Source organism: Pleurodeles waltl, chromosome 3_1 (assembly GCF_031143425.1).
Source record: "Pleurodeles waltl isolate 20211129_DDA chromosome 3_1, aPleWal1.hap1.20221129, whole genome shotgun sequence".
NCBI lineage: Eukaryota > Metazoa > Chordata > Amphibia > Caudata > Salamandridae > Pleurodeles > Pleurodeles waltl.
This window is the reverse complement of record NC_090440.1, coordinates 562040491-562066756: the sequence shown is the minus strand read 5'-3', so window position 1 is coordinate 562066756 and position 26266 is coordinate 562040491. Positions and strand designations below refer to the sequence as shown.

General features: G+C 45.2%; 1 protein-coding gene across 5 annotated transcripts in view; it reads right to left on the bottom strand.

Moving 5' to 3' along the window:
* The window catches only part of FRMD5 (FERM domain containing 5), a 396131-nt gene that overhangs the window by 28937 nt on the left and 340928 nt on the right, over window positions 1-26266 (bottom strand). For all 5 annotated transcript variants that reach the window (XM_069222965.1, XM_069222966.1, XM_069222967.1 and 2 more), the window contains 2 exons: window positions 7748-7816; window positions 3049-3155 (listed from right to left, as the gene is read on the bottom strand). In XM_069222965.1, the coding sequence (XP_069079066.1) occupies window positions 3049-3155; window positions 7748-7816 (176 nt within the window). The remainder of the gene's footprint in view (window positions 1-3048; window positions 3156-7747; window positions 7817-26266) is intronic.

The following is a 26266-nucleotide window of genomic DNA, read 5'->3' as shown; positions in this document are numbered from 1 at the left end:
TTGACAAGGGCACAGTAGGGGCATAATGCTCATGCATCTATGCCCACCCATACAATAGAGTGCACCCTGCCTTAGAGCTGGAAGACCTGCAGAGAGGTGACTTATCTATAGTGCATGCAGTGTATAGTGGACAGGGCACACAGGCTGTCTGCCATGTCGAGTTTGTCTTTTAGGATTGTATCATAACACTCAGCCTGCAATGGCAGTGCTGGGTACTTTGGGATGCATGGCCCTAGATGGTGGCACAATCTGTGCTGCTGCCCTCAGGCGCCTACCCTTAGTACACCATGGCCTGGGTACCCAAGTACAATGTACTAGGGATTTATAGTGGCAGCTAAAGGTCTTGCCAATTGTGCCAATGCATCACAACAGTTTTTGGGAAAGAGATCTGGTCCAGGAACTTGGTTAGCAGGGGCGGTGGGCACTAACAACTTTGAGGCTACATCACATACAAGGCCATAAGTTGGGGCTAACCATGCCAAAAGAGGCCTTTTCTCACAGTAGCTCTCAACTAACTTCAGCACGCCAGCCTGGTGCCTTTATATGACCCGCTACATCATATCCGGCATGGATGCTGCCGCTGAGGGACAAGGAGCTGACAAACTCCACCTAATGGTGCGCAGGGGTACGGCTCAGAAAATTCTCTGGATCAAGCTGACGCATGGCAGGAAATTCAAAAGGTAAGGAATCTCCAACTAGAAGTCTCTTATCAGATTGATTGTGTATTTTTTAATAGAATACTTCCATCTGTTATGAAAGTGTGCTGCAGGTGCTGTAAAAGCTTGGAGGTGGAATCACTGCATTTAAGGATACTATAGTATGTCCTGAACTGAAGTTTGTAAGGATACTACATATTACAGAATGTCTCGAACTCTTTTTAAGGCTACTACATTTTATAGTATGTCTTGAACTGACATTTTAAGGATACTATATATTACAATATGTCTTGAACTGAACGTATGAAGGAATATTACTCTTTATAATGCAATGCACTCCAAATATGCTCAAGTATGGCAAGACTCCTTTACAATACACACATAGTTGAGGTAAGTTTAAATGTCTAAACTGAAGGACCTCATGAGCCAAATTGAGAGGTTACGCGACTGAAGATCTGAGTATATCATCACCACCTGTATACTTACTGACAAGGTAGTGTTAAAGCTGCAGCTTATTGTAAGACAGAACAGATCATCAAACGCAAAAGCATTGCATCTAAAAGATTAGCAAAGAGGCAGTGAAATGCCAAATGGAGGAACTTATTACTTCCTACGCTTATTCTGAAGCTCCAAATCTTTGCTAGAATTAACTGTTTTGTATATTTCTGCTACACTGTGGCTCAATCCAGAATAGGTTTTGAAAAACTTAGAAAAAGCCAGAGTAACTGTAACCTGAAGCTGATCGTGTGGACAGGGAATCCTCTTAGCTTTGTATACATTTTCAGATTCTTTGTCTAGTTTCCTTGTCGAGAGGACACAATATTTTTTACATATCACCTTTGCCTCAAAGACAGGTCAGTGTAAATGTAAGATAGTTAAAACCTGTATAATCTGTGAAAAGTTAAGGCACTTGTTTTGCAGCACGAATCTCACATAGATTCACATAAACTCCTTTGAGAAGCAATTTTTAGAATTAGAGGGAGATCCCTTGGTTTACCTGATAAACTCTGGGTATACAAAGCCAAGTAATATGTTAGGCAAAGTTGTTTAAAGAGCACTCCCTTGCTGTAGATATTGGTTGGTATAGCTCCAAAGTGCAGTGGTTTCAGCACTCCCTTTGTAGAGACTAATTCCGAACAGGTCAGAATTAACATAACCGCGTAGTCACTGTTTTCCCATGACAGTTTATATTCTGATTCTGAGATTTAAAAGTCAGAAAGGCAAATATCAAGCAGGTTTGGTTTTACAGACCATTAAAACGGACTGTTTTCCCCTTTCAGACCTCTTTTCCCTGGTTACATACTGCAGTGAATATCTAGAACTAAACTTTACATCAAATTTGGACAATTTGCACATTTCTTCACATTTATTGCAACACATTAGAAAATGACTTGTACATTAAGTGATGCTCACTTAATTTTGCTTTTAATACAATATTCCCATGCACTATCAGCCCATAGACTACAAATGACTGATGCCTATATATTGTGTTTGGTTTTGATTATGTGACTTCACCTGCTCTTCCAACCTTTGAGGGTCACTAGCCTGCCAGAAACATCTGTTTATTTCCCAAAGTGTCTGAGATGCTTTTAAGAAGATGCATTACCAGATACAGTCTTGTAATGCTACACGTGCCTCATGCTAATCTCCTACTTCATGTTATTCATCTTTACCATCTGCTTCATGGTCTCCCTTCTCGCGGTATGTTGCATGTTCTCCAAGCTCACCTCGCTTTGTCCATGCTTACCTGTGACATACATAATCCCTTCTCGGCACCTACTTCAGGTTTTCCACACTCCCCTCATGTCAAGGCCACTCACCATGGCTTCAGGATGCCTAAGTGAACCCCCACTTCACATGATCCTAAACCCACTCTGCTTCATGCTGTACTTGGTCACCAGAGGTTTTTTTCTACTCACTGTGCTTCATGTTCCCCTGGTTCACCCCTGCTTCTTCCTCTCCCCGCACCTCGCATTGTTCCTTCTCACCCCCAGCGTCAGGCTGTCCTGCTCGCCTCTGCTTCACTTTGCTGTGCTCGTCATGCTTCATTCTCCCTAATTTTTTCCTGCTTCAAATTGCTTCTGTTCTTTCTGCTCCCCTTTTCACCTTCTCCTGCTTGTATCCTGGCTCGACCTTATTTCTATTCATGCCTGCTTAGTGCTCTTACTTCTCACACTCTCGTTCTTGTTCTCCCTACCCATCCCTTGCTACTTTTCCTCTCTACTAACCCGAGGATTTGTGTTCTCCCTACTCACCTTTACTTCATGTTCCACTGTTACATATTCTTCCTACTCATTTTCTGCTACTTGATCTCCCTATTCACCATCTATGTCATATTCTCCATACTCACTCCTATGATGTTCTCCCTGCTTGCCATACCACCATCCCTTACCTTCCATGATAGAGATATGCACTGCTCGCCGGCGAGTCCGTGGCACACTGGTCAGCCTTGGGCCATGAGTGATGGAGGGGCAGCTTCTGCTTGGCACCAGGCCAGCTCTGAGCAAAGAGGAGAAAACATATGGTGACTCGTGGATATTCAAGGGAGAACAGGAAGAAGTAGAGTGCACCATAAGCAAGACAGTAGAGAAAGGAATATTGTGAGAATTGAGATAAGAGGAGCAGCAAGGAGTGGTACACAAGAGGCCAGTGAAGCGTAGGAAGGCAAAGATGAGTAAAGGTGCAAGGATAAGAGGAATAGTGAAGTGGGGGGGGGGAGGTGGAGATGGAATGCAGCAAACAAAGAGGCCCTAGATGCAACCAGGAAAGTTAATCTCAGACACTGGTGACTGCCTGGGCCGCATCGCAGTCCATCATTGTTCATCACCCACTGTGTCACTTCAGACAGAGACCAACCATATGCATATTAACTTTTGTCCAGCTCCTAAAGGAACAGTCTAGTCCAAACTGCCAGGTCTGACCCCACTCCAGACAGGAACATAAGGTACCCTAAAAACTGGTTTCACCCTATGTAAGCCTAATCAGTGAGATATGTACTGAGTAACTGTCAGTGACTGAGAGTATACAAACACTCAATTTCATCATCTTGTTATTTTCCTTTTGTATTCTAAGACACAGCTTTCATGCTCATTGCGGTATTAGACACAAGCTACACCTCACTGGCCAAAATTGGTATTGGGCTGCTTGTGGTTCTGTCTGGGATGATCTAGCCACACAGTGTGGGCTGGACTGTTAATATTAAAAGTCAGGGTCTGATTTAGAGTTTAGGGGAAGGGTTACTCTGTCACAAACTTGACAGCTATTTAGCCTGCCATATTACGATTTCCATAGGATAGAATGGAATTGTAATATGGCGGACGGGATAGCCATCTCGTTTCTCACGGAGTAACCCCATCCGCCAAATTCTAAAACAGGCCCTAAGACTTGTTTTATATCACTGGCCTCTATCTTCAGTAGTGTAATGGGAAAAACAATAGACAGGAATGTGGCTTGAGTAATGTGGCTTGAGTAATTATCAGAGGCTAATAGCAATTCAGGCATTCCATCCATCACTTTTTTATTTTTCTGTTGGAAGGTTAGGGAAACACCAGTGGGAGAAAAGGTATTCTAGTTGTAGGGTGAGAAGCTCTTTGGTGGAAATTCATTAAGGGAAGCAGAGAATCCCTGAGTTTGTGGGTTTGTAAGTTGAAAAAAAAAAACTGGTCCAGTGCTGTGGAAGTTACTTTGGTTAGGAGGGTTGTATTCTGGTTCTCTGGTAGTGCTGTAATATTGAGGCATGGCACATGTCATGTGACTGCTGCAAAGCTAGTGCTGAATATTGAAGAGCACTCCATTTAGGACACACCTCTCTCCCCAGTTCACTATGAGATGACTCTCCCTGCCCATGTATTAAATCATGACCGCTCAGCAACTTGCTTACCATGGGTGCTGGGACGCTTACTTTTCAGGTGTGATGCACTGTAGAAATATACTCATTATTCATTCCTGGGCCATATTAGAAATTTGACCTCTTTGTCCTGGTCTCCCTTAAGTGAGCAAACCTGGGGCAGACCGATACAAAGCACCTGATTATGGGAAAAGATGCACTTTCCCTAGAAAAAATTTGATTTCTAACAGTTCATTTGTGAGCTGAAGAGAGTGTGTATCAGTGAAGAACAAAGGTGAGGATTGGATCTTTCCTTCACTGCAAGCAGACCCAAATACATTTACAAGAGAGGCTAGAGAACAACCCAGTGCCTTAAAAGGGACACCCTCGGGACCGCACTATGTGCCACTTTGTTAGAAAAGGGGGCTCTAGTTGGCAGAGGTATACACCCTTGTCAAAATAGGGACAACAATCCTAGTCATGGTAAGTCACAACACAATCCAAATTATCCTGTGCCCACCCTCTAGTAGCTTGGCACTGAGCAGTCAGGCTTAACTTAGAAGGCAATGTGTAAAGTATTTGTGCAATAAATCATACAGTAACACATTGAAAACATCACAAAAGTACACCATACATGTTTAGAAAAATAGATAATATTTATCTAAATAAAATAAGGTCAGAACAACAAAGATCCAATAAACACAAGTTGAAATATCACTTTTAAATCAGGTGTTGCATCAAATCATAGACAATGTGTTGTTTCTTTCCACACTGCATGGGGTTGCGTCATTTTTCAGGTGCGCAGTGCTGGTTCCTCACTTCCATACAGGGATATTTTGACGCCCAGGGACGATGCATTGAAAATCCTTGGCACGCTGGTAGAAGGAGCAGGTACTGTGTCAATCTGGTAGGTGATCAAATCTTCCATCGCAAGGCAGGCGCTGCGTCAAATTTCCAGTCGGTGCTGTGTCATTCCAGGTCGGCAGTGCGGAAATTTCCAAGCCGCGATGCAGGCTTTACTAAGATTTTTGCAGATGTTGCATCGATTTTCAAAGCACAAGGACTTTCTTGAAGAGGTGAAGTCTTTGTTGGCACGTAGACTTCAGAAACAGGAGGCAAGCTCAATCCAAGCCCTTGGAGAGCACTCCAGGAGGAAGGCAGAGTCCTTCCAGCAGAGTCAGAGGCCAGGAGGCCAACAAGCAGGGCAGCAGGCCTTCTCAGCAAAGCAGTCCAGATGAGTCCTCTGGGCAGCCAGGCAGTTCCTCTGACAGAGTGCAGGTGTAGGTTCAGAAGTGTCTGATTTGATGAGGTCAGAGACTCAGTTTATATACCCAAAAATGGCTTTGAAGTGGGGGAAACTTCAAAGAGTAGTTTTGAAGTGCACACGTTTCCCTTTCAGCCCAGTCCTGTCTGCCAGGACCCCTGTGGGAGGTTATCAGTCCTTTGTGTGAGAGCAGGCCACTGGTCTTTAAAATGTAAGTGTGAGCCCCTCAACCCTTCCTGCCCAGGAAGACCCATTCAGTATGCAGATAAACGCAGATGTGACTGAGTGCCCTGTGTTTGTGGTTGTCTGGGTGGAATGCACAAGGGGAGCTGTCAACCAGCACAGACCAGACGTGGATTGGAGACAGGCTGTAAGGCATAGATGGTAGTAAATGCAGAGAAATGCCCACTTTCTAAAAGTGGCATTTCTAAACTAGTAATATTACATCCAACTTCACCAGTAAGCAGGATTTTCTATTACCATTCTGGCAATACCAAACAAGACATGGCTACTGTTTCCAGATCAGAATCTACCACATAAGAGTATGTGAGGACAGTACCAATGCTAGTCTATGAGAGGAGCAGGCCTCATATTACTGGAAAACAAATTTGAGTTTTTCACTACTAGGACATGTAAAAAGACGTAGGTACCTGTCCTGCCTTTTACCTATGTTGCACTCTGCCCTACGGGTTACCTATGGCCTACCTTAGGGGTGACTTGAGTGTACAAAAAGGGAAGTTTAAGGCTTGGAAAGTAGTTTTAAATGTCAAGTCAAATGGCAGGCCTGAGACACGGTTAAGGGGCTACTTATGTGGGTGGCACAATCAGTGCTGCAGGCCCACTAGTAGTATTTAGGTTACAAGGCCTGGGCACATGTAGTACACTTTACTAGGGGCTTGTAGGTAAATTAAATCTGCCAATTGGGTAGGAACCAATGTTACCATGTTTAGGGGAGAGCGCATATGGAGTTTAGCACTGGACAGCAGTGGTATAGTGTGCAGAGTCCTAAAACCAGCAAAAACTGTGTCAGAAAAATGGAGGGAGGCAGGCAAAAAGTTGGGGGGTGACCACCTAGGGCTGTCAGATGTAACACATTTCATATGTGGTGCACAATTACTGCCCCTTCCAATGATCTCTTTGGTCTGCTTCCGTATTTGTAACATGCACGGGTGCAGGGGCAAAGACGTTGCGTCATTTGCTTGAGGGCACACCCCATACAAATGCAGGAACAAACGGATGGACTATTCCTCTGGGATTGCACTGGCTCAATTATTTGTCTGCATTGTTCATATTCGAGAAGAGGTGGATCAAGCATCTGAGGCCTTTCTGTAATGCCTAAGTGCCCCAAAGTTACATAAATGAGCGCAGATACCCATTGCCCCAGGGGCAATTAAGTAGTATGTCTTTAGAGGACATATTAAATTAATGTGGTGCATGGTCTCAGTTTCTGCCAGGCAAGTAAGTTCAGCACATAACAGACCACGTGTCATATTACAAAAATAAAATGAGCTGTCCCAGCAACTGTGAACTTTACCAGGGGTAGCACAGCACTGAAAAGTGGAGCAGTGGTTTGAAAATGATGGTCCGCCTCGTAAGTGCGGAGACAAAAAATTGCCTTTTGCAGAAGGGGCAGGTATCCCCTGCATGTGGTTGCAAGTGTAACTACACCCAACTGCAGGGGGATACCTGGTCCCAGGATCCCCTAAATCCTCTCCTACAGAGCACCTTCAGGGGGGTTTACTGAATGTGCATCATCTCCTATGTAGCACCCATTCAGTGTGTCACCTGATGCCTTGCTTGCCTCTGTGCCCTCATCTGCAACACAGCACAGGGGTAAATGCATTCCCTTATGTGCATAAGGCCTTATTCTCAAGCAAACTGTTAACGCCACCTTGGAACAGCCCTGGTGAAAAATGTGCACCGGTTCAATCAGGTGTCCAATCAGAGATCTGCATTTGGTGTGATGATCTAACAAATGATGAAGAGTTGGGACTTGCTTACCTGTGAATTTCAGGTGGCTCTCTCTTAATTTTGGCACTCGACTCCATGACTTCCTTTGCAACACGGCCACTAATGACAAAAGAGAACAAAAACAATAAAAATTGCATTAGATTATCAGGAAGAAGCAGAATGACACCACACTACAGAACTAACTTGCTGCAACTGGGATAATCTTGCTGTAACCGAAGGGTTAAGTCACAACTCAGCTGAGCACACGGTAAGATGAAAAAAAAATGTTTTATCTAATTCTTTTGTAACAGACAGAACTAGAGTTCTAGTTAACCAGTCTTCTATCAATGTTTGTCCAAACTTCAAGTCGGGACGGGGTTGCTGCAGTGGTTTTCTTGTTGATGTCTGTTCCCAAAACTTTTCTCCTTCCCTGTGCCCTTGAGAGATTAAAATAAACACCTTCAGTAATCCAAACTAACCAAGCAGGTGTAAAAATACAGTGCCCTTCACCCTCATCGTGATATTCCCTATTAGTGTTTTTTTTTTAACTTGTATCGCTACATGAAGTATAGCCGCCTTCACACGTAGAAGATGATTTTTGATTAACCTTGGATCTTCTGAGATCCTTTATCACTGACAGAAAGCAGCCGGTGTTCCTTTGTGAGTTATGGTCAAAACCGTTATCTTTGACGTGCAGCGTCCCCTCAAGGGTCATCATTGAGCACTGCGCTCTTTAATATTTATGCAGCCCCTTTAAGTAAACTAATACAATCTTTTGACTTCTCCACAATTGCATTTGCAGACGACACTCAAATTATATTGCCCATTTCGAGCAACGCTGAACAGGTTTCTCAAGGCTTCACAAGATGCATGTGTGAGGTCAACTAAATTCAGATAAACCTGAGGTTCTCCTCTTTGGAAAGGATACCTCGTTTTACAACTCATCTTGGCGGCCCCAGTCTCTTGGTTCCCTCCCTATCCCTGTCCCAAAAGTTAGGAACCTAGGGGTGATCTTCAACGCCAACCTTACTTTTAGAGATCAGATAAACAAACTCACTTATTCCTGTTTTTTTTTATTTTTAAAACATTGAGAAAAATTCTTCCTTTTATTCCATTTGACCTGCAAAAATCAGTTGTCACTGCGCTGATATTGTCCAGGCTGGACTATTGTAATGCCCTTAATCAGGATGTTCATCTATGCTCTTTAAATAAACTGCAGCTTTTACAGAATGTACCAGCTCGCCTCCTAAAGAAAATACCTACATTTCAATCAGTATCCCAAGCATTAGTGGAGCTTCACTGGATCCCTGCCAAGAAACAAGTGGCCTTTAAGGCACTCTGTAAAGACCATAAACCTTTCCAAGGGATAGTCCCAGGGTTTTTGAGGAAGATATTTATGTGGTACCTGTAGGAGGCTGGACTGGCTTGTAGTGGGTACCAAGAGGTACTTACACCTTGCACCAGGCCCAGGTATCCCTTATTAGTGTAGAGGGGTGTCTAGCAGCTTAGGCTGATAGAAAAGGTAGCTTAGCAGAGCAGCTTAGGCTGAACTAGGAGACGAGTGAAGCTCCTACAGTACCACTAGTGTCATATGCACAATATCATAAGAAAACACAATACACAGATATACTAAAAATAAAGGTACTTTATTTTTTATGACAATATGCCAAAGTATCTCAGTGAGTACCCTCAGTTTGAGGATAGCAAATATAAACAAGATATATGTACACAATACCAAAATATGCAGTAATAGCAATAGAAAACAGTGCAAACAATGTATAGTCACAATAGAATGCAATGGGAGCACATAGGGGCAACACAAACCATATACTCTAGAAGTGGAATGCGAACCACGAATGGACCCCAAACCTATGTGACCTTGAAGAGGGTCGCTGGGACTGTAAGGAAACAGTGAGGGTTAGAAAAATAGCCCACCCCAAGACCCTGAAAAGTGGGTGCAAAGTGCACCTAAGTTCCCCAAAGAGCACAGAATTCGTGATAGGGGAATTCTGCAGGAAAGACCAACACCAGCAATGCAACAACAATGGATTTCCAGACGAGAGTACCTGTGGAACAAGGGGACCAAGTCCAAAAGTCACGATCAAGTCGGGAGTGGGCAGATGCCCAGGAAATGCCAGCTGTGGGTGCAAAGAAGCTGCCACCGGATGGTAGAAGCTGTGGATTCTGCAAGAACGACAAGGGCTAGAAACTTCCCCTTTGGAGGATGGATGTCCCACGTCGTGAAGAGTCGTGCAGAGGTGTTTTCGTGCAGAAAGACCGCAAACAAGCCTTGCTAGCTGCAAGGGTCGCGGTTAGGGTTTTTGGATGCTGTTGTGGCCCAGGAGGGACCAGGATGTCGCCAATTACGTGAGGAGACAGAGGGGGCGTCCAGCAAGACAAAGAGCCCACTCAGAAGCAAGCAGCACCTGCAGAAGTGCCGGAACAGGCACTACGAAGTGGAGTGAACCGGAGCTCACCCGAAGTTGCACAAGAGGGTCCCACGAAGCCGGAGGACAACTCAGGAGGTCGTGCAATGCAGGTTAGAATGCCGGGGACCCAGGCTTGGCTGTGCACAAAGGAAATCCTGGAAGAGTGCACAGGAGCCGGAGTAGCTGCAAAACACGCGGTTCCCAGCAATGCAGTCTAGCGTGGGGAGGCAAGGACTTACCTCCACCAAACGTGGACCGAAGAGTCACTGGACTGTGGGAGTCACTTGGACAGAGTTGCTGAGTTCAAGGGACCTCGCTCGTCGTGCTGAGAGGAGACCCAGAGGACCGGTGATGCAGTTCTTTGGTGCCTGCGGTTGCAGGGGGAAGATTCCGTCGACCCACGGGAGATTTCTTCGGAGCTTCTAGTGCAGAGAGGAGGCAGACTACCCCCACAGCATGCACCACCAGGAAAACAGTCGAAAAGGCGGAAGGATCAGCGTTACAAGGTCGCAGTAGTCGTCTTTGCTACTTTGTTGCAGTTTTGCAGGCTTCCAGCGCGGTCAGTAGTCGAGTCCTTGGCAGAAGGTGAAGAGAGAGATGCAAAGGAACTCTGATGAGCTCTTGCATTCGTTATCTAAGGAATTCCCCAAAGCAGAGACCCTAAATAGCCAGAAAAGGAGGTTTGGCTACTTAGGAGAGAGGATAGGCTAGCAACACCTGAAGGAGCCTATCAGAAGGAGTCTCTGACGTCACCTGCTGGCACTGGCCACTCAGAGCAGTCCAGTGTGCCAGCAGCACCTCTGTTTCCAAGATGGCAGAGGTCTGGAGCACACTGGAGGAGCTCTGGGCACCTCCCAGGGGAGGTGTAGGTCAGGGGAGTGGTCACTCCCCTTTCCTTTGTCCAGTTTCGCGCCAGAGCAGGGCTGAGGGATCCCTGAACCGGTGCAGACTGGCTTATGCAGAGATGGGAACCATCTGTGCCCATCAAAGCATTTCCAGAGGCTGGGGGAGGCTACTCCTCCCCAGCCCTGACACCTTTTTCCAAAGGGAGAGGGTGTAACACCCTATCTCTGAGGAAGTCCTTTGTTCTGCCTTCCTGGGCCAAGCCTGGCTGGACCTCAGGAGGGCAGAAACCTGTCTGAGGGGTTGGCAGCAGAAGCAGCTGCAGTGAAACCCCGGGAAAGGTAGTTTGGCAGTACCCGGGTCTGTGCTAGAGACTCGGGGGATCATGGAATTGTCTCCCCAATGCCAGGATGGCATTGGGGTGACAATTCCATGGTCTTAGACATGTTACATGGCCATGTCCGGAGTAACCATTGTGACGCTATACATATGTCGTGACACATGTATAGTGCACGCGTGTAATGGTGTCCCCGCACTCACAAAGTCCAGGGAATTTGCCCTGAACAATGTGGGAGCACCTTGGCTAGTGCCAGGGTGCCCACACACTAAGTAACTTAGCACCCAACCTGTACCAGGTAAAGATTAGACATATAGGTGACTTATAAGTTACTTAAGTGCAGTGGTAAATGGCTGTGAAATAACGTGGAGGTTATTTCACTCAGGCTGCACTGGCAGGCCTGTGTAAGAATTGTCAGATCTCCCTATGGGTGGCACAAGAAATGCTGCAGCCCATAGGGATCTCCTGGAACCCCAATACCCTGGGTACCTCTGTACCATATACTAGGGAATTATAAGGGTGTTCCAGTATGCCAATGTGAATTGATTAAATTGGTCACTAGCCTGTTAGTGACAATTTGTAAAGAGAGAGCATAACCACTGAGGTTCTGGTTAGCAGAGCCTCAGTGAGACAGTTAGGCATCACACAGGGAACACAAACATATAGGTCACAAACTTATGAGCACTGGGGTCCTGGCTAGCAGGGTCCCAGTGACACATAACAAACATACTGAAAACATAGGGTTTTCACTATGAGCACTGGGCCCTGGCTAGCAGGATCCCAGTGAGACAATGAAAACACCCTGACATACACTCACAAACAGGCCAAAAGTGGGGGTAACAAGGCTAGAAAGAGGCTACTTTCTCCCCCCCCCCCCCCCCCCCCCCCAAACGAAGGACAATAAGGCTAACCTTGGCCAGTTGAGACTTTATTGTCTAAGTGGTGATAAGTAGAGAGTAGCTCTGCAATAGACTGGTTACTCCCTTTATCATCCACTATATGGTTACTTCCCTGTGGGGATGTAAACCACCCTGTTTGAAGTTTTTTAGCTAAGCAACAATGTGAAGATATATTTTCAGAGTTTCTATCAGTAAGTGTTAGTTTAGAGCAGTGGGAATTATCCACTGAACCTATTTCTAGTGATGAGAATGCCAGACAGGGATGCTGTCTCAGTAAAGCCATAGCTGGGCAAAAACTTTGTCCATATGGCTGGAAGAGGCAACAGGGATGCTGTTTCTCTTTAGTTGGAGCAGGGCAGGGATGCTGTCCTATGAGCTCCACACTAGGGCAGGGATGCTGTCCTAAGTGTTGTGAGGCAGTGCAGGGTTTCTGCACTAAAGTTTCTCTGGGAGGGTTGGAGGGATGCTCCATGTTAACTAAAATGGTGCTCTTTTTCCCACCAATGTTAGTTATCCCACAGAGAGGTACTTCCACCTCAGGGAGTACAGCTATGCCAGCTGATGATTCCCTTGGAACAGGTGCCACCCCAGGAGAGCTTTCTCCCACCACAGGAATGGTATCCTGAATGGCAGGGTGGTTAGGGGATACAGTGATACCCTTTTTACCTGTTGTTGGAGAGGGATCCTGAGTTTTCAGGCATTCTCTCCTTTGCTTTTTAATTTCAGTAGAAATGAGAGGGAACAATTCCTCTGGGATACCCAGCATGGCTGCATGGGTATAAAACTCTACATCAGCCCAACCTGAGGCCTCTAGGTCATTACCTAAGAGACAATATACAGGTAAGCTAGGTGATACTACCACCTGCTTAGGGCCAGTAACTCCACCCCAACTAAGCTGAACTATAGCTAAGGGAAGAAACTTAGTGGAGTTATGGACATCAATAATCTTATACTGTTGTCCAATGATGTGTTGTTCAGGAGCCACAAGGTTTTCAGTCACCAAAGTGATACTGGCACCTGTGTCCCTGTAGGCCTGGGCCTCAACACCATTTATTGAAACTGTCTGCCTGTACTTATCCATTGTAAGGGGACAAGCAGCCAGTGTGGCAAGGCCAATGCCACTAGGTGTGACAGAAACTGCCTTGGGACTGACTACCCCAGTTTCTATGATGGACCCATAAGTGAACCCAACTACACCCTTAACTTGACTGTTGCCAGCAGTCCCACCACTATTACCACTACTACTAGGGGCACTAGAGCTTGATGTATCAGTGGTGGTAGGCTCAGGGGTTTACCTGGACAGGACTTATCCCCTGGCCTATGGCCTCTGTTTTTACACACAAAGCACCAAGGCTTTTTAATGTGTGTGGGTTGTGAAGAAGAGGAAGAATTTGTTTTATCCCCACCCCCTGAAGAGTGTTTAGTATTTGAAGAAGGATCTTTGGTTTTTACCCTTGTCCCCATGCTTATCCTAAGATTTCTCACCATCTTTCTTCTTGCCATCCTTGTCACCACCTGTATGAACTTTTCTGTTCACTCTTGGTCTGACCCATTTGTCTGCCTTCTTTCCCAATTCTTGGGGAGAGGTCAGATCTGAGTCCACTAGATACTGGTGCAACAAATCAGACACACAATTATTAACAATAAGCTCTCTCAGGATTAAGTTATACAGGCTTTCATAGTCAGAAACTTTACTGCCATGTAACCACCCCTCCAAGGCCTTCACTGAATGGTCAACAAAGTCTACCCAGTCTTGTGAAGACTCCTTTTTGTTTCTCTGAACTTCACCCTGTACTGTTCAGTGGTTAAGCCATAACCATCAAGGAGTGCATTCTTAAGAACTGTAAAATTATTGGCATCACTTTCTTTAACAGTAAGGAGCCTATCCCTACCCTTTCCACTGAAAGATAGCCATAGGATAGCAGCCCACTGCCTTTGAGGGACCTCCTGTACAACACAGGCCCTCTCAAGTGCAGCAAACCACTTGTTAATGTCATCCCCCTCCTTGTAAGGGGGAACTATCTTGTGCAGATTCCTAGAATCATGCTCTTTTACAGGATGACTATTTGGAATACTGCTGCTGCCACCATGGGGTCCTAACCCCAACCTCTGTCTTTCTTTTTCTAAATCAAAGGACTGCCTATCTAAATCCAGCTGTTGCTTCTTGAGCTTCAGCCTGGATTCTTCCACTCTCAATCTATTGAGCTCCCTTTCTAACACTCTGTCATCAGGGTGGGTGGGTGGGGCATGCCTTGACACAGAAGTATGGTGAGAATGAACAGAGGGAGACCTGGCCCTAACAGATGGCACTCTAACAACCTGGCTAACAGAAGTAACACTCCTACTGTGATGAGAACTCACATTAGTACCAGCATTGCTAGGTGGCCTGCTAATGGGCAGGTTGGGAAGGTTCCCTTCTAAATCTTTTGCTAGGGGTGCCCCAGGGTCAGATTGGGAACCATCAGCTAATTTCTCAACAGAAGTGCCAACTAAGGTCTTATCTTGTTCAATGAGCATATTAACCAACAGTTCTCTAGAGGGATTCTTCCCTACCCCTAAACCTCTTTCAATGCAGAGCTCCTTGCTCCTTTCCAGCTAAGGTGATCATAAGCAAGTTTGGACAGATCAACAGTTTGACCTGTGCCAGACATTATAGAAAGTGTTTAAGGGACAGAAAAAGAAAGAAAAAGTTTTCAGAACTTTTTAAAGGACAGAAAAAAACTTTTTAAGAACTTTTTGAAAGTTTAGAGGTACTTTGCAGCACTTAGCAAAGAAGTGAGAGAAGAAAAGCAAAACTTTTTGGTTAGGTGTACATACACTGAACTTGTTTTGTATATTTTTCTCTTATGAAAAGTACAATATGACAAAGTGGTAAGTAGTTGCAAAGTACTTATCCCACCGCTGCACAACCAATGTAGGAGGCTGGACTGGCTTGTAGTGGGTACCAAGAGGTACTTACACCTTGCACCAGGCCCAGGTATCCCTTATTAGTGTAGAGGGGTGTCTAGCAGCTTAGGCTGATAGAAAAGGTAGCTTAGCAGAGCAGCTTAGGCTGAACTAGGAGACGAGTGAAGCTCCTACAGTACCACTAGTGTCATATGCACAATATCATAAGAAAACACAATACACAGATATACTAAAAATAAAGGTACTTTATTTTTTATGACAATATGCCAAAGTATCTCAGTGAGTACCCTCAGTCTGAGGATAGCAAATATACACAAGGTATATGTACACAATACCAAAATATGCAGTAATAGCAATAGAAAACAGTGCAAACAATGTATAATCACAATAGAATGCAATGGGAGCACATAGGGGTAGGGGTAACACAAACCATATACTCTAGAAGTGGAATGCGAACATTGAATGGACCCCAAACCTATGTGACCTTGTAGAGGGTCGCTGGGACTGTAAGGAAACAGTGAGGGTTAGAAAAATAGCCCACCCCAAGACCCTGAAAAGTGGGTGCAAAGTGCACCTAAGTTCCCCAAAGAGCACAGAAGTCGTGATAGGGGAATTCTGCAGGAAAGACCAACACCAGCAATGCAACAACGATGGATTTCCAGACGAGAGTACCTGTGGAACAAGGGGACCAAGTCCAAAAGTCACGATCAAGTCGGGAGTGGGCAGATGCCCAGGAAATGCCAGCTGTGGGTGCAAAGAAGCTGCCACCGGATGGTAGAAGCTGTGGATTCTGCAAGAACGACAAGGGCTAGAAACTTCCCCTTTGGAGGATGGATGTCCCACGTCGTGAAGAGTCGTGCAGATGTGTTTTCGTGCAGAAAGACCGCAAACAAGCCTTGCTAGCTGCAAGGGTCGCGGTTAGGTTTTTTGGATGCTGTTGTGGCCCAGGAGGGACCAGGATGTCGCCAATTACGTGAGGAGACAGAGGGGGCGTCCAGCAAGACAAAGAGCCCACCCAGAAGCAAGCAGCACCCGCAGAAGTGCCGGAACAGGCACTACGAAGTGGAGTGAACCGGAGCTCACCCGAAGTTGCACAAGAGGGTCCCACGAAGCCGGAGGACAACTCAGGAGGTCGTGCAATGCAGGTTAGAATACCAGGGACCCAGGCTTGGCTGTGCACAAAGGAAATCCTGGAAGAGTGCACAGGAGCCGGAGTAGCTGCAAAACACGCGGTTCCTAGCAATGCAGTCTAGCATGGGGAGGCAAGGACTTACCTCCACCAAACTTGGACTGAAGAGTCACTGGACTGTGGGAGTCACTTGGACAGAGTTGCTGAGTTCAAGGGACCTCGCTCGTCGTGCTGAGAGGAGACCCAGAGGACCGGTGATGCAGTTCTTTGGTGCCTGCGGTTGCAGGGGGAAGATTCCGTCGACCCACGGGAGATTTCTTCGGAGCTTCTAGTGCAGAGAGGAGGCAGACTACCCCCACAGCATGCACCACCAGGAAAACAGTCGAGAAGGCGGCAGGATCAGCGTTACAAGGTCGCAGTAGTCGTCTTTGCTACTTTGTTGCAGTTTTGCAGGCTTCCAGCGCGGTCAGCAGTCGAGTCCTTGGCAGAAGGTGAAGAGAGAGATGCAGAGGAACTCTGATGAGCTCTTGCATTCTTTATCTAAGGAATTCCCCAAAGCAGAGACCCTAAATAGCCAGAAAAGGAGGTTTGGCTACTTAGGAGAGAGGATAGGCTAGCAACACCTGAAGGAGCCTATCAGAAGGAGTATCTGACGTCACCTGCTGGCACTGGCCACTCAGAGCAGTCCAGTGTGCCAGCAGCACCTCTGTTTCCAAGATGGCAGAGGTCTTGAGCACACTGGAGGAGCTCTGGGCACCTCCCAGGGGAGGTGCAGGTCAGGGGAGTGGTCACTCCCCTTTCCTTTGTCCAGTTTCGCGCCAGAGCAGGGCTGAGGGATCCCTGAACCGGTGCAGACTGGCTTATGCAGAGATGGGCACCATCTGTGCCCATCAAAGCATTTCTAGAGGCTGGGGGAGGCTACTCCTCCCCAGCCTTGACACCTTTTTCCAAAGGGAGAGGGTGTAACACCCTCTCTCTGAGGAAGTCCTTTGTTCTGCCTTCCTGGGCCAAGCCTGGCTGGACCCCAGGAGGGCAGAAACCTGTCTGAGGGGTTGTTAGCAGCAGCAGCTGCAGTGAAACCCTGGGAAAGGCAGTTTGGCAGTACCCGGGTCTGTGCTAGAGACTCGGGGGATCGTGGAATTGTCTCCCCAATGCCAGGATGGCATTGGGGTGACAATTCCATGATCTTAGACACGTTACATGGCCATGTTCAGAGTTACCATTGTGACGCTATACATATGTCGTGACACATGTATAGTGCACGCGTGTAATAGTGTCCCCACACTCACAAAGTCCGGGGAATTTGCCCTGAACAATGTGGGAGCACCTTGGCTAGTGCCAGGGTGCCCACACACTAAGTAACTTAGCACCCAACCTGTACCAGGTAAAGGTTAGACATATAGGTGACTTATAAGTTACTTAAGTGCAGTGATAAATGGCTGTGAAATAACGTGGACGTTATTTCACTCAGGCTGCACTGGCAGGCCTGTGTAAGAATTGTCAGATCTCCCTATGGGTGGCACAAGAAATGCTGCAGCCCATAGGGATCTCCTGGAACCCCAATACCCTGGGTACCTCTGTATCATATACTAGGGAATTATAAGGGTGTTCCAGTATGCCAATGTGAATTGATTAAATTGGTCACTAGCCTGTTAGTGACAATTTGTAAAGAGAGAGCATAACCACTGAGGTTCTGGTTAGCAGAGCCTCAGTGAGACAGTTAGGCATCACACAGGGAACACATACATATAGGTCACAAACTTATGAGCACTGGGGTCCTGGCTAGCAGGGTCCCAGTGACACATAACAAACATACTGAAAACATAGGGTTTTCACTATGAGCACTGGGCCCTGGCTAGCAGGATCCCAGTGAGACAATGAAAACACCCTGACATACACTCACAAACAGGCCAAAAGTGGGGGTAACAAGGCTAGAAAGAGGCTACTTTCTCACAGTACCTACCAATGAAATTCTTGTATTCAGCTGTATCCAGAACATCCACAGTCCCCAAATGTAACAAAAGTATCTTGGGGTGGTAGGAGCTTTGTTTACTCCACCTGTAAACTGTAGAACAAACTTTGTTGGGCTCTTAAAAATCGGCAGAACTTTACCAGCTTTAGAAAACAACTTAAAACTTGGCTTTTTTCATTCTCTCACTAACATGTTGGCTTCTGAATCTGCTGCTTCAAACCCGTCACATGTTAGCGCCATGACGCCTAAGGGCATTGCACTTAATATTTTTTTTTGTTTATCATTATCAATTTTCCCGTCACCACTCTCCCACCAAGTACAGTGCACGAATATAACCATTTGCCTTGGGCCGCTGCTCTGATTAGAGGCCCTAGCAGTCAGGTTCGTTAGCCCTTCTCCCTCAGGTAGCTTCCTAGTCTCCGGGCGTCCTCCAGACTCCACCCCCAGTCTCCCGGCTCATTGCCTTCTCCTGTTCCCGGTCGCAGTATCTTCGTGGGCATCCCTTTTGTCCTTCCCGCAACCCTGCGTTTCATCTTCCTCAAAACTCTCTCCTAACGCGTGCTCCTCATCGTCCTTTAAAAACTCCGGCCCCTCTTGTTTCCGGTTCGGCCTGCCTGATCGCGCGGATTGTACGCTTCCTGTCAGCCGTATACAGCTCTTTCCAGAAGCCATCCTGGCATGCGGCTTGGATTCCTGCGGCTCCCCATTACACTTGCCATGCCATTTAAAGAGCTTGCTAAAGTCATAGAGAACTATATATTTTGTTTTACCTTAAACCTTTGGGTGTCAAAAAAAAACACATGTAGCTCACTTTCACGTAGTGCAGAACACAACTACGCATCTGTTGTGTGGCCCAAAACATCTGAATCAACGAAAGAAGCAAGAAGTCGTCCTGGTTGGCTTCCAGTGCATCGCCGAATTATGTTCACCACATTTGGAGATAAACTACCAGATTTCTAATTAGCAGCAGCTAAATATTGGAACGCCCTTTGAGTTCCCTTTTGAAAGCAAACTTTCCTAACTTTCTTCGGAAAGGGTTTAAAAACCTTTCTTTTTATCCAGTAGCGCACGCTCTCAATAACATCTCCCACTTTAAAGCACCAAGAAACCACCTTTAGTGAATGTTGTTATATATGAATAGTCTGACTGGCAGACAACAATTCTAAAAGTAAGACTCCTGCAGAGGATTATGCAGTCAGGGAATAATCCCATTTATTACTTCCAAGGGCTCTAGAGGGATTATGCTTGAAGAAAGCTGCAGTCACAGATATATTTGTTTGAGCCTCTTACACGAACCCAGAGAAGTGAAGTTGCGAGAACTGTGTAGTCAAGGGAATGACTACACTATTATCACTGTGTCAACCCAGAAGGATGTCACCATTTTACAGTGGTGCAGCCATGGTGCTTGTTAGCTCCATTACTCATTCTGTAACTCGAGAAATGTCTAGCAAAGAAGGTGACACACCTAGTAAGCATGACAAGACAAATCCTGTCCACTTGAATTTAGAATCGTAGGACATCAGCCAGTGACAGAATTTCGGTCTTGTAGGACACAATTTGACACAAGCAGTACTGACAAATTCAGGTTTTGTGTTGGGGACATCCCGTTTCTTCTCAGTACATACTAATCTTGAATTTATTTTGCAAGAGCATCCAACATTCACTGACTCCTGGCTTCCCGTAACTCTCGGTGTTTCTTTCTATCCCCGGTATCCAGGAGAAATCTGCGATCTTCTGGAACGGTGTTGCGCCAGGTCTTGGCATCTAAGGGTTGCAAATCACTTTTCCCGCCAAGTATTCTGCTGTACACCTCAAATCTACATTTAGTTGAAATATAAGTATTAAAGAATATTCAGTTCCTTGTTGAAGGATACATTATTCCTCTGTAACTACCAGACGTAAATTCAGAAGTGTTGGACAAGACAAAGTGTGTTTAAACAAAATGAGTAATTACGTTCTGTATCAAGCTTTGTACAAACCTTCCTCTGTCAGGGTATACAGTAAAAACGGGAGTCCAGTTTCCAAAGGTCCTGGATAATGGCGCTCCAAAATCATATAGCCCCCTTCCCAAATAAAATGGGCGCTCTCAGCTGAGTCAAGTCAATTAGTTTACTATAGTTTTTCTCCGTGCTACTCCCAGTTTAAGAACATTTTTCTCTGGGTTCATGTAGGAGGCTCAAACCTCTGTAACCTGCAAAACAGCCACACTATTGTCTGGAGCATGAATGGAAGGAACATGTTCTACCTTTGAAGTGTCTAATGCTCTGAATAATCAAATGTGTTGCAGGAAAAATAAGACACAAAACCACCTGTGACAATATAAGGACAGACACATGAAAGGTGCTCTTGTCACTAGCTAGGCCCGCACCTTTCTAGACTCGGTTTCTGGGACAGACAACAAACTTTAACAGATACATTCCACAATTAAAATAGACCACAGGATGAGAGGCACTGCATTCTCTGAGCTCAAATTAAGTACACCTGGGCAAGGCCAGCCTTAGACAGAAAATCCTAAGCTGAATGAGTAGTGATAATATTGTGATTGTGCAGTTATACAATTGAACATATCCCCTCATGGCTATTAGTTGTCCTGATCAGTACTCGAATCCACACAGAGTCATGTGGCCTACGTTCCCAATAAAGAACGTACAATATATTTCCAGTGTTAGGACTCACAGTTGAGGCTTCTGGGAACAGTTTGTCCAGGAAGAGGACATAACTGTTGCCCACCTGCACAGATTAACAGATGTGCAAGCTGGAGTCTCAGGGAGCCTGGCAATACAACCTTTGGAACTACCCACGTCTTCCTGGGTGCCACAGACCAGGAAACACTTGACAACTAATGAGAAATATATATTTTTTAAAAAGCCATTTACATTCAGTCTGGGGTGATTAAAGCTTTTTGACATCCTAGGAAAGTCTCAACTTCTACCCGAGAAGAATTCAACATAATTTGATTTGCCTATTTCCCACAATTTGTATGGGTATACCACATGTCAAACTTATTCAGTGCAATCTTAACAAGAAAAAACTGTCTGCACTTTGGATCAGCTGGAATAAAGGCTATTATTGTTCCTGGTGAGATTCTGAGCAGCAGCTATTTCAATCTTAGCTTCTGAAGAATTGGAAGTAAAATAACGATAAAGTAAGCAACAACTTAATTCAATTTCTTCAAGGGAGTATGTTGAACCTACAGCATGGAAAAGAAAAACGTTACTTATCTGTAACAAATGTTATGCAGCCTGAAACTATTCTAGTTTTAACATTATGTACATGTCCATGAACGGTAATAAAGACCATAAGTTCACAATGCCCCCCTACACGACTAACATCTCCAAACTCTATTTCCATTTGCCGGTCATATGTGAGTGCAACACCTTAACTATTTAGTTCGGTATTAATTCTTGTGCCCTACTCCTGCTAATCCGAAGTCGGGAGATGTCATGTGACTCAAGATTTCTAGTGTAAAAATTGCTGCTGCAGGTTAATGTTTTCCTTCTGCAGCTTGAGAGTGGTTCTAAAGTGTCAATAATAGCAAACAGAGGTTTTACTACTGTCTGTCACACTTGTTTCCTGTCCCAATTGGATATCCATAATATTGAAAATATATGGGATATACATAAGTCAGTGAAGGAGTCTCTTCCTATGAAAGCTAGAGATGGTAGAATGTGACCTTTGTATCTTGTGTAACAAAGCTGAATTGCCTCAAAAATCCATCGTTAGAATGTTCTCTGTTACTAGTTTTTCTACCAAGAATGGGGCATGTGACACAAAACGTTTTATTTTGTCATGCATGTTTCATATTGATCAAAAATACACTAATGCCCTTCTAATAGCCAGAGTTTGCAACACCATTTGTGTTGCAGATGTGGGGTTTTGGAAAATACCACCCTACCATATTATACATGATGCTGTTTAGCAGCCATTCACTGCATTTCTCTCACCCTCTGTAGAGAAATTATAGAAACTATAAAAGACAATTTTAATGAAACAATTTAAAGAAGCTTTGTGCTTGGGTTCAAGCACAAAGCAACCTATTTTACAGTGTTTAAATTCCAGTGAGGTGTACAGCGTGGTGCATATATTTGCATTGCTCCCTCTAGAAAAGACTGAATGGCTGCTAAGCTGTCGAGTATCTGTTTCAGTGCACTTTTCATGTGGGCAAGAGATGTCAGATGTATTCCATAGAAGCGTAGCCCTAGCGGTTAAGTAAATGTAGTAAATATTGCTTGCACTGAGTGAGACTAAGCCAGCCGGTTGTGTTTTTGACATAAGTGATAAAACACTTCCTCTTTTAGGAATAATGGGCCAGATGTAGCAAGCAGTTTTGCCCATTCTGTGTCAATGGGAAAATGTGTTCGTACATATGGCCCAATATTCTTTGTTTCCGACTTGCAAGCCTCTCTAAGAATACTCATGCATTTGTGGTATTTTAAATGCCCAGTTTCTACGACCTCATGAGCCAAGTTGCCAAGTTTGGAGAACGCAGCTATAAATGTCTGACTTCTTCCCCCTTCAGTGTTAATGGATGTTATACCGTTGGTACTTTCTACTGTGGTGCCACTGATGTGTGTATCAGGTGTGAAACCTATAGTTGCCAAACCATGATGGCACCATGAGTATCTATAGCATATTTGATCTCCTACATTTGTTCAATACATGTGATGCTACTGGGATTGAGGGGAAAGCACATGTAAAGATGGGGAAAGCACATGTAAAGATACCTGACCCAACCCTCGACAGTATAATTCCCTTGATAGTGATGAGGGTAAGTGAGTGTGAAAAAGTCCATGCTGTGTTTCCCCACTGTGCAAAAATGTCATCAACAAATAACTTGCGATCATGGTGCCTTGTTCAGTATTTTCCAATGCTAAACCTATTGTGCCTTTTTGTAAAAGGAATGACACTCTGTTCCACCATGCATGTTGTAACATTTTTCGACAGCCCCATACTCACCTGTATTAAAAATGCGTTGAGGGCAAAGTGCATTTTTTCCAACTCCTAAAGTCATGTGTTGTTGGGCTTCTTTGGTTGTTTAGAGATGGGTGATATGAAGTTTGTCAGATATCCTTCCCAACCCATCTCAGAGGCACAGTGTAGGAATGGTCAATGGGACTGGATCTGGAATGTTCCAACCCACACTCATGTTGGTTTCATTCTACCAAAGCCTACTCTAGTCGTTTTCTTACTGACAGCCACTAGGTCTTGTCAATCCCACCAACGACTTAAGAGCCACAACTGTATGGCCTTCTATTTATTAGAAATATGTTATCAGATCATTGCAAGATGCCATTGCTCTCAACAGTTTGAACACAGTGTCACTGTGAGATGGTAAATTCTGATAAAAGCAAATTATGTCTGTCTCTCCATTGTCTGAAATGCCACCACTCCAAAACCACTTTCTGCTCAGTGGGCACGTGTTGGGATGGGAACGTCCTGTGTATGGTGTAATGTGTGATTCCCTTCAGTGAGTGCCCAACTGCGTGTATCTGGTAAGATTAGTATAAGGCTAGGGCCAAAAGATGGGTTAGTGCGTGCTGAGGTCTAAGTTTGTGATTAGAAGATGGGCTTGGTCCTGGACCTGTCCTGTGACCTGGTGGGATGCAACAAGTGTGCCCTCATTGCACAGACATTAGACTACTTTCCTTGTAAAGGGCTTAGTACTTACAGCATTAGTGGTAGTGAAGTGTTTTATGAATTCGTACAAGACCTTTAAATCTGTCACTGGATCACCTGTGTAGAGTTCTGATTCAATGCACTAGTCCAGATCTTGGTGCTACTATCCCAAGTGTATGTTATGAGTGCCTGTATATGCCGCCTGCACAGCACACGTATGGTGTGTATGCATGAACCAAAGTTATGGAGGCTGGTGGGATCCATTTTGAATGCCCCTGGCCTGGCCTTATGCACAAGATGAAAGTAAGGTTGTTTCCCCAGGCAGTGGAAATGCATTGCTGACATTTCTGAAACTGGAGGAAAACCTAAACATTGGAATAGGGATAGAATAAACTAGGCTCCTTTAGTAATTCGATTAGACCTTTTGCTTGCTTGATTATTTTTCCTGTAGCACTGGCCTTTGTATATGGTGGGAGTGAAGGAAGGGACAATACTGTCTGCTGTTCAAGGTGAAAGAGACCCCTTAAGTGTGGAATGTTTTTGTCTTTTTCCTCATCACTCGTCAGTGTGACTGACAACAACCAGATGCAGACAAGCTCACACCTATTTATGCCTCTTTAGTGGGTGCACAAGGCTGGACGCTACCTTGCTGGAAGTACCATCAATCGACACAAAGGTTGTTTGGAGAGCAATCTGGGGAAAGAATTTGAAAAGAGAATCGCCCCATATCAATTCTGAAAGTGGAGACAGTGGATCTAGATCTCCTCTAAGCCCAGACTGGAGTGACTGTATACAAGTGAGACCCACTGACTACTTGTTGTTCCAGTTCTAATGATCTATGCCAGGAAAGAGAGTGCTCCATAGAGTACTCAGAGACATACTGTGTAACCACAGCTGGCATCTGCCTGATAGTTAACTTCCCGATGGTGAGGGGACATCACTTGGGGCTTGTCTTGCTGTATGAATTTGTCTATCTGACCTGAAGCTCTTAGAAGCCTGCTTGCATGCTGAGAGAAGGAAGGAACTTGCAAAGCTGCAGGAAGAGTCAGGTGCAGGTGGAGCTAGATGCAGAAGGACAGAGGAGAGCAATCTGTGTGCCCCTAGTATCTGGGTGACAGATTCTTCTATTTTCGGTTCCAGACAGGAACTGCTAAATCACAGCTGTCCGGTGCCGCTGTGACGAGTACTGTGAGCACAGCTGAACCTGTGCCACTGGACCGAAGAACTGTGACTGCAACTGATCTGGGACGTTGTGATCGAGAGTATAGTAGCCAAGGTTGCCCTGCGCTGCAACACTTCATCTGTTTACAGGTCACCATCACGACTCCAGGTTACTTGTTTTGCCAATTAAGAGAGCTGTCCATCATCTTAACCCACCACTGCTTTCCAGCTGCAAATGGGGTAAAGCCAGAGGAGGCACCATCAGTACTGCTGCAAGCATGCATGCCCTTCCATAAGCTGGAGAGGGGCTGCACACGGCAACCAAATGTCTTCAGGACTTAACATGGTGAGAAAAAGACTGCATGAACTGTGAATGACTGAGCACATTGACAATTCACGAGGGGGATAATCTGCTGCGCCTGAGTCTGAATTCATGCTATTACCACTATTCCTTAAAGGAGGAGAGCCCATGGGGGAGGAGTAGAAGAGCTAATTGAGGCACATCTAGCCCCAGGACATAGTTAACTAAATTGTACCTGACCATTATTGAATGTGTAGTATTTTGTTCTGTGGGTATTAAAGTACTTTTCTTCTTTAGACATAAATCAGTGAGTCAGACAAATAGTTATCATGCTGCTGTGATTGTTGAGTTGTGAGCTCAAGCACTACATGAGAAGCTTGTGACTGCTCACCATTGCTACCACTTAGAGTCAAGTGTTGGAAGGGTTATACTTGGTTCAGTTTGCAGAGCCATACTACGATGGACCCTGGGACATCAGAGGCAAGCAACCACAACCCCCATGGTTGAGGTCCAGTATCCTCTGCTTTCCCTGTGGCCCTCTGAATGGTGGCATGGGAGATGATTTGTGAGGATTTACAGTGAAGCTCAACAGGTACAGCATCTCAGTGCCCTGTTTGCACTGTTCTGGCACTGCTGAAATACATTCTTTATCAGCCATTCATCCAGGAATGGATGTCTGTGCATGACGTGTTATAGTAAATTTGCTGTCACCGCTGCTTTGCGTTTTGTAGCATTCCAAAATATATGAATTTGAATGGATAATTCTTGCACTTGCCACAAAACGGAGGTATTTCTGATTTCTTTATTGCAAAGGGGCGTGTAAATCTGCATCTTTGATAGCCATCAAGAAATCATCCTCTTATGAAATGGACCTTACATTTTATAGGTCTGTCACCTTAAAATCTGTGCTCTTTTCATATCTGTTTAAAGGCTGCTGGTTAACATTGGTCTTTCTCTGGACTCGAGAAATTAGCTT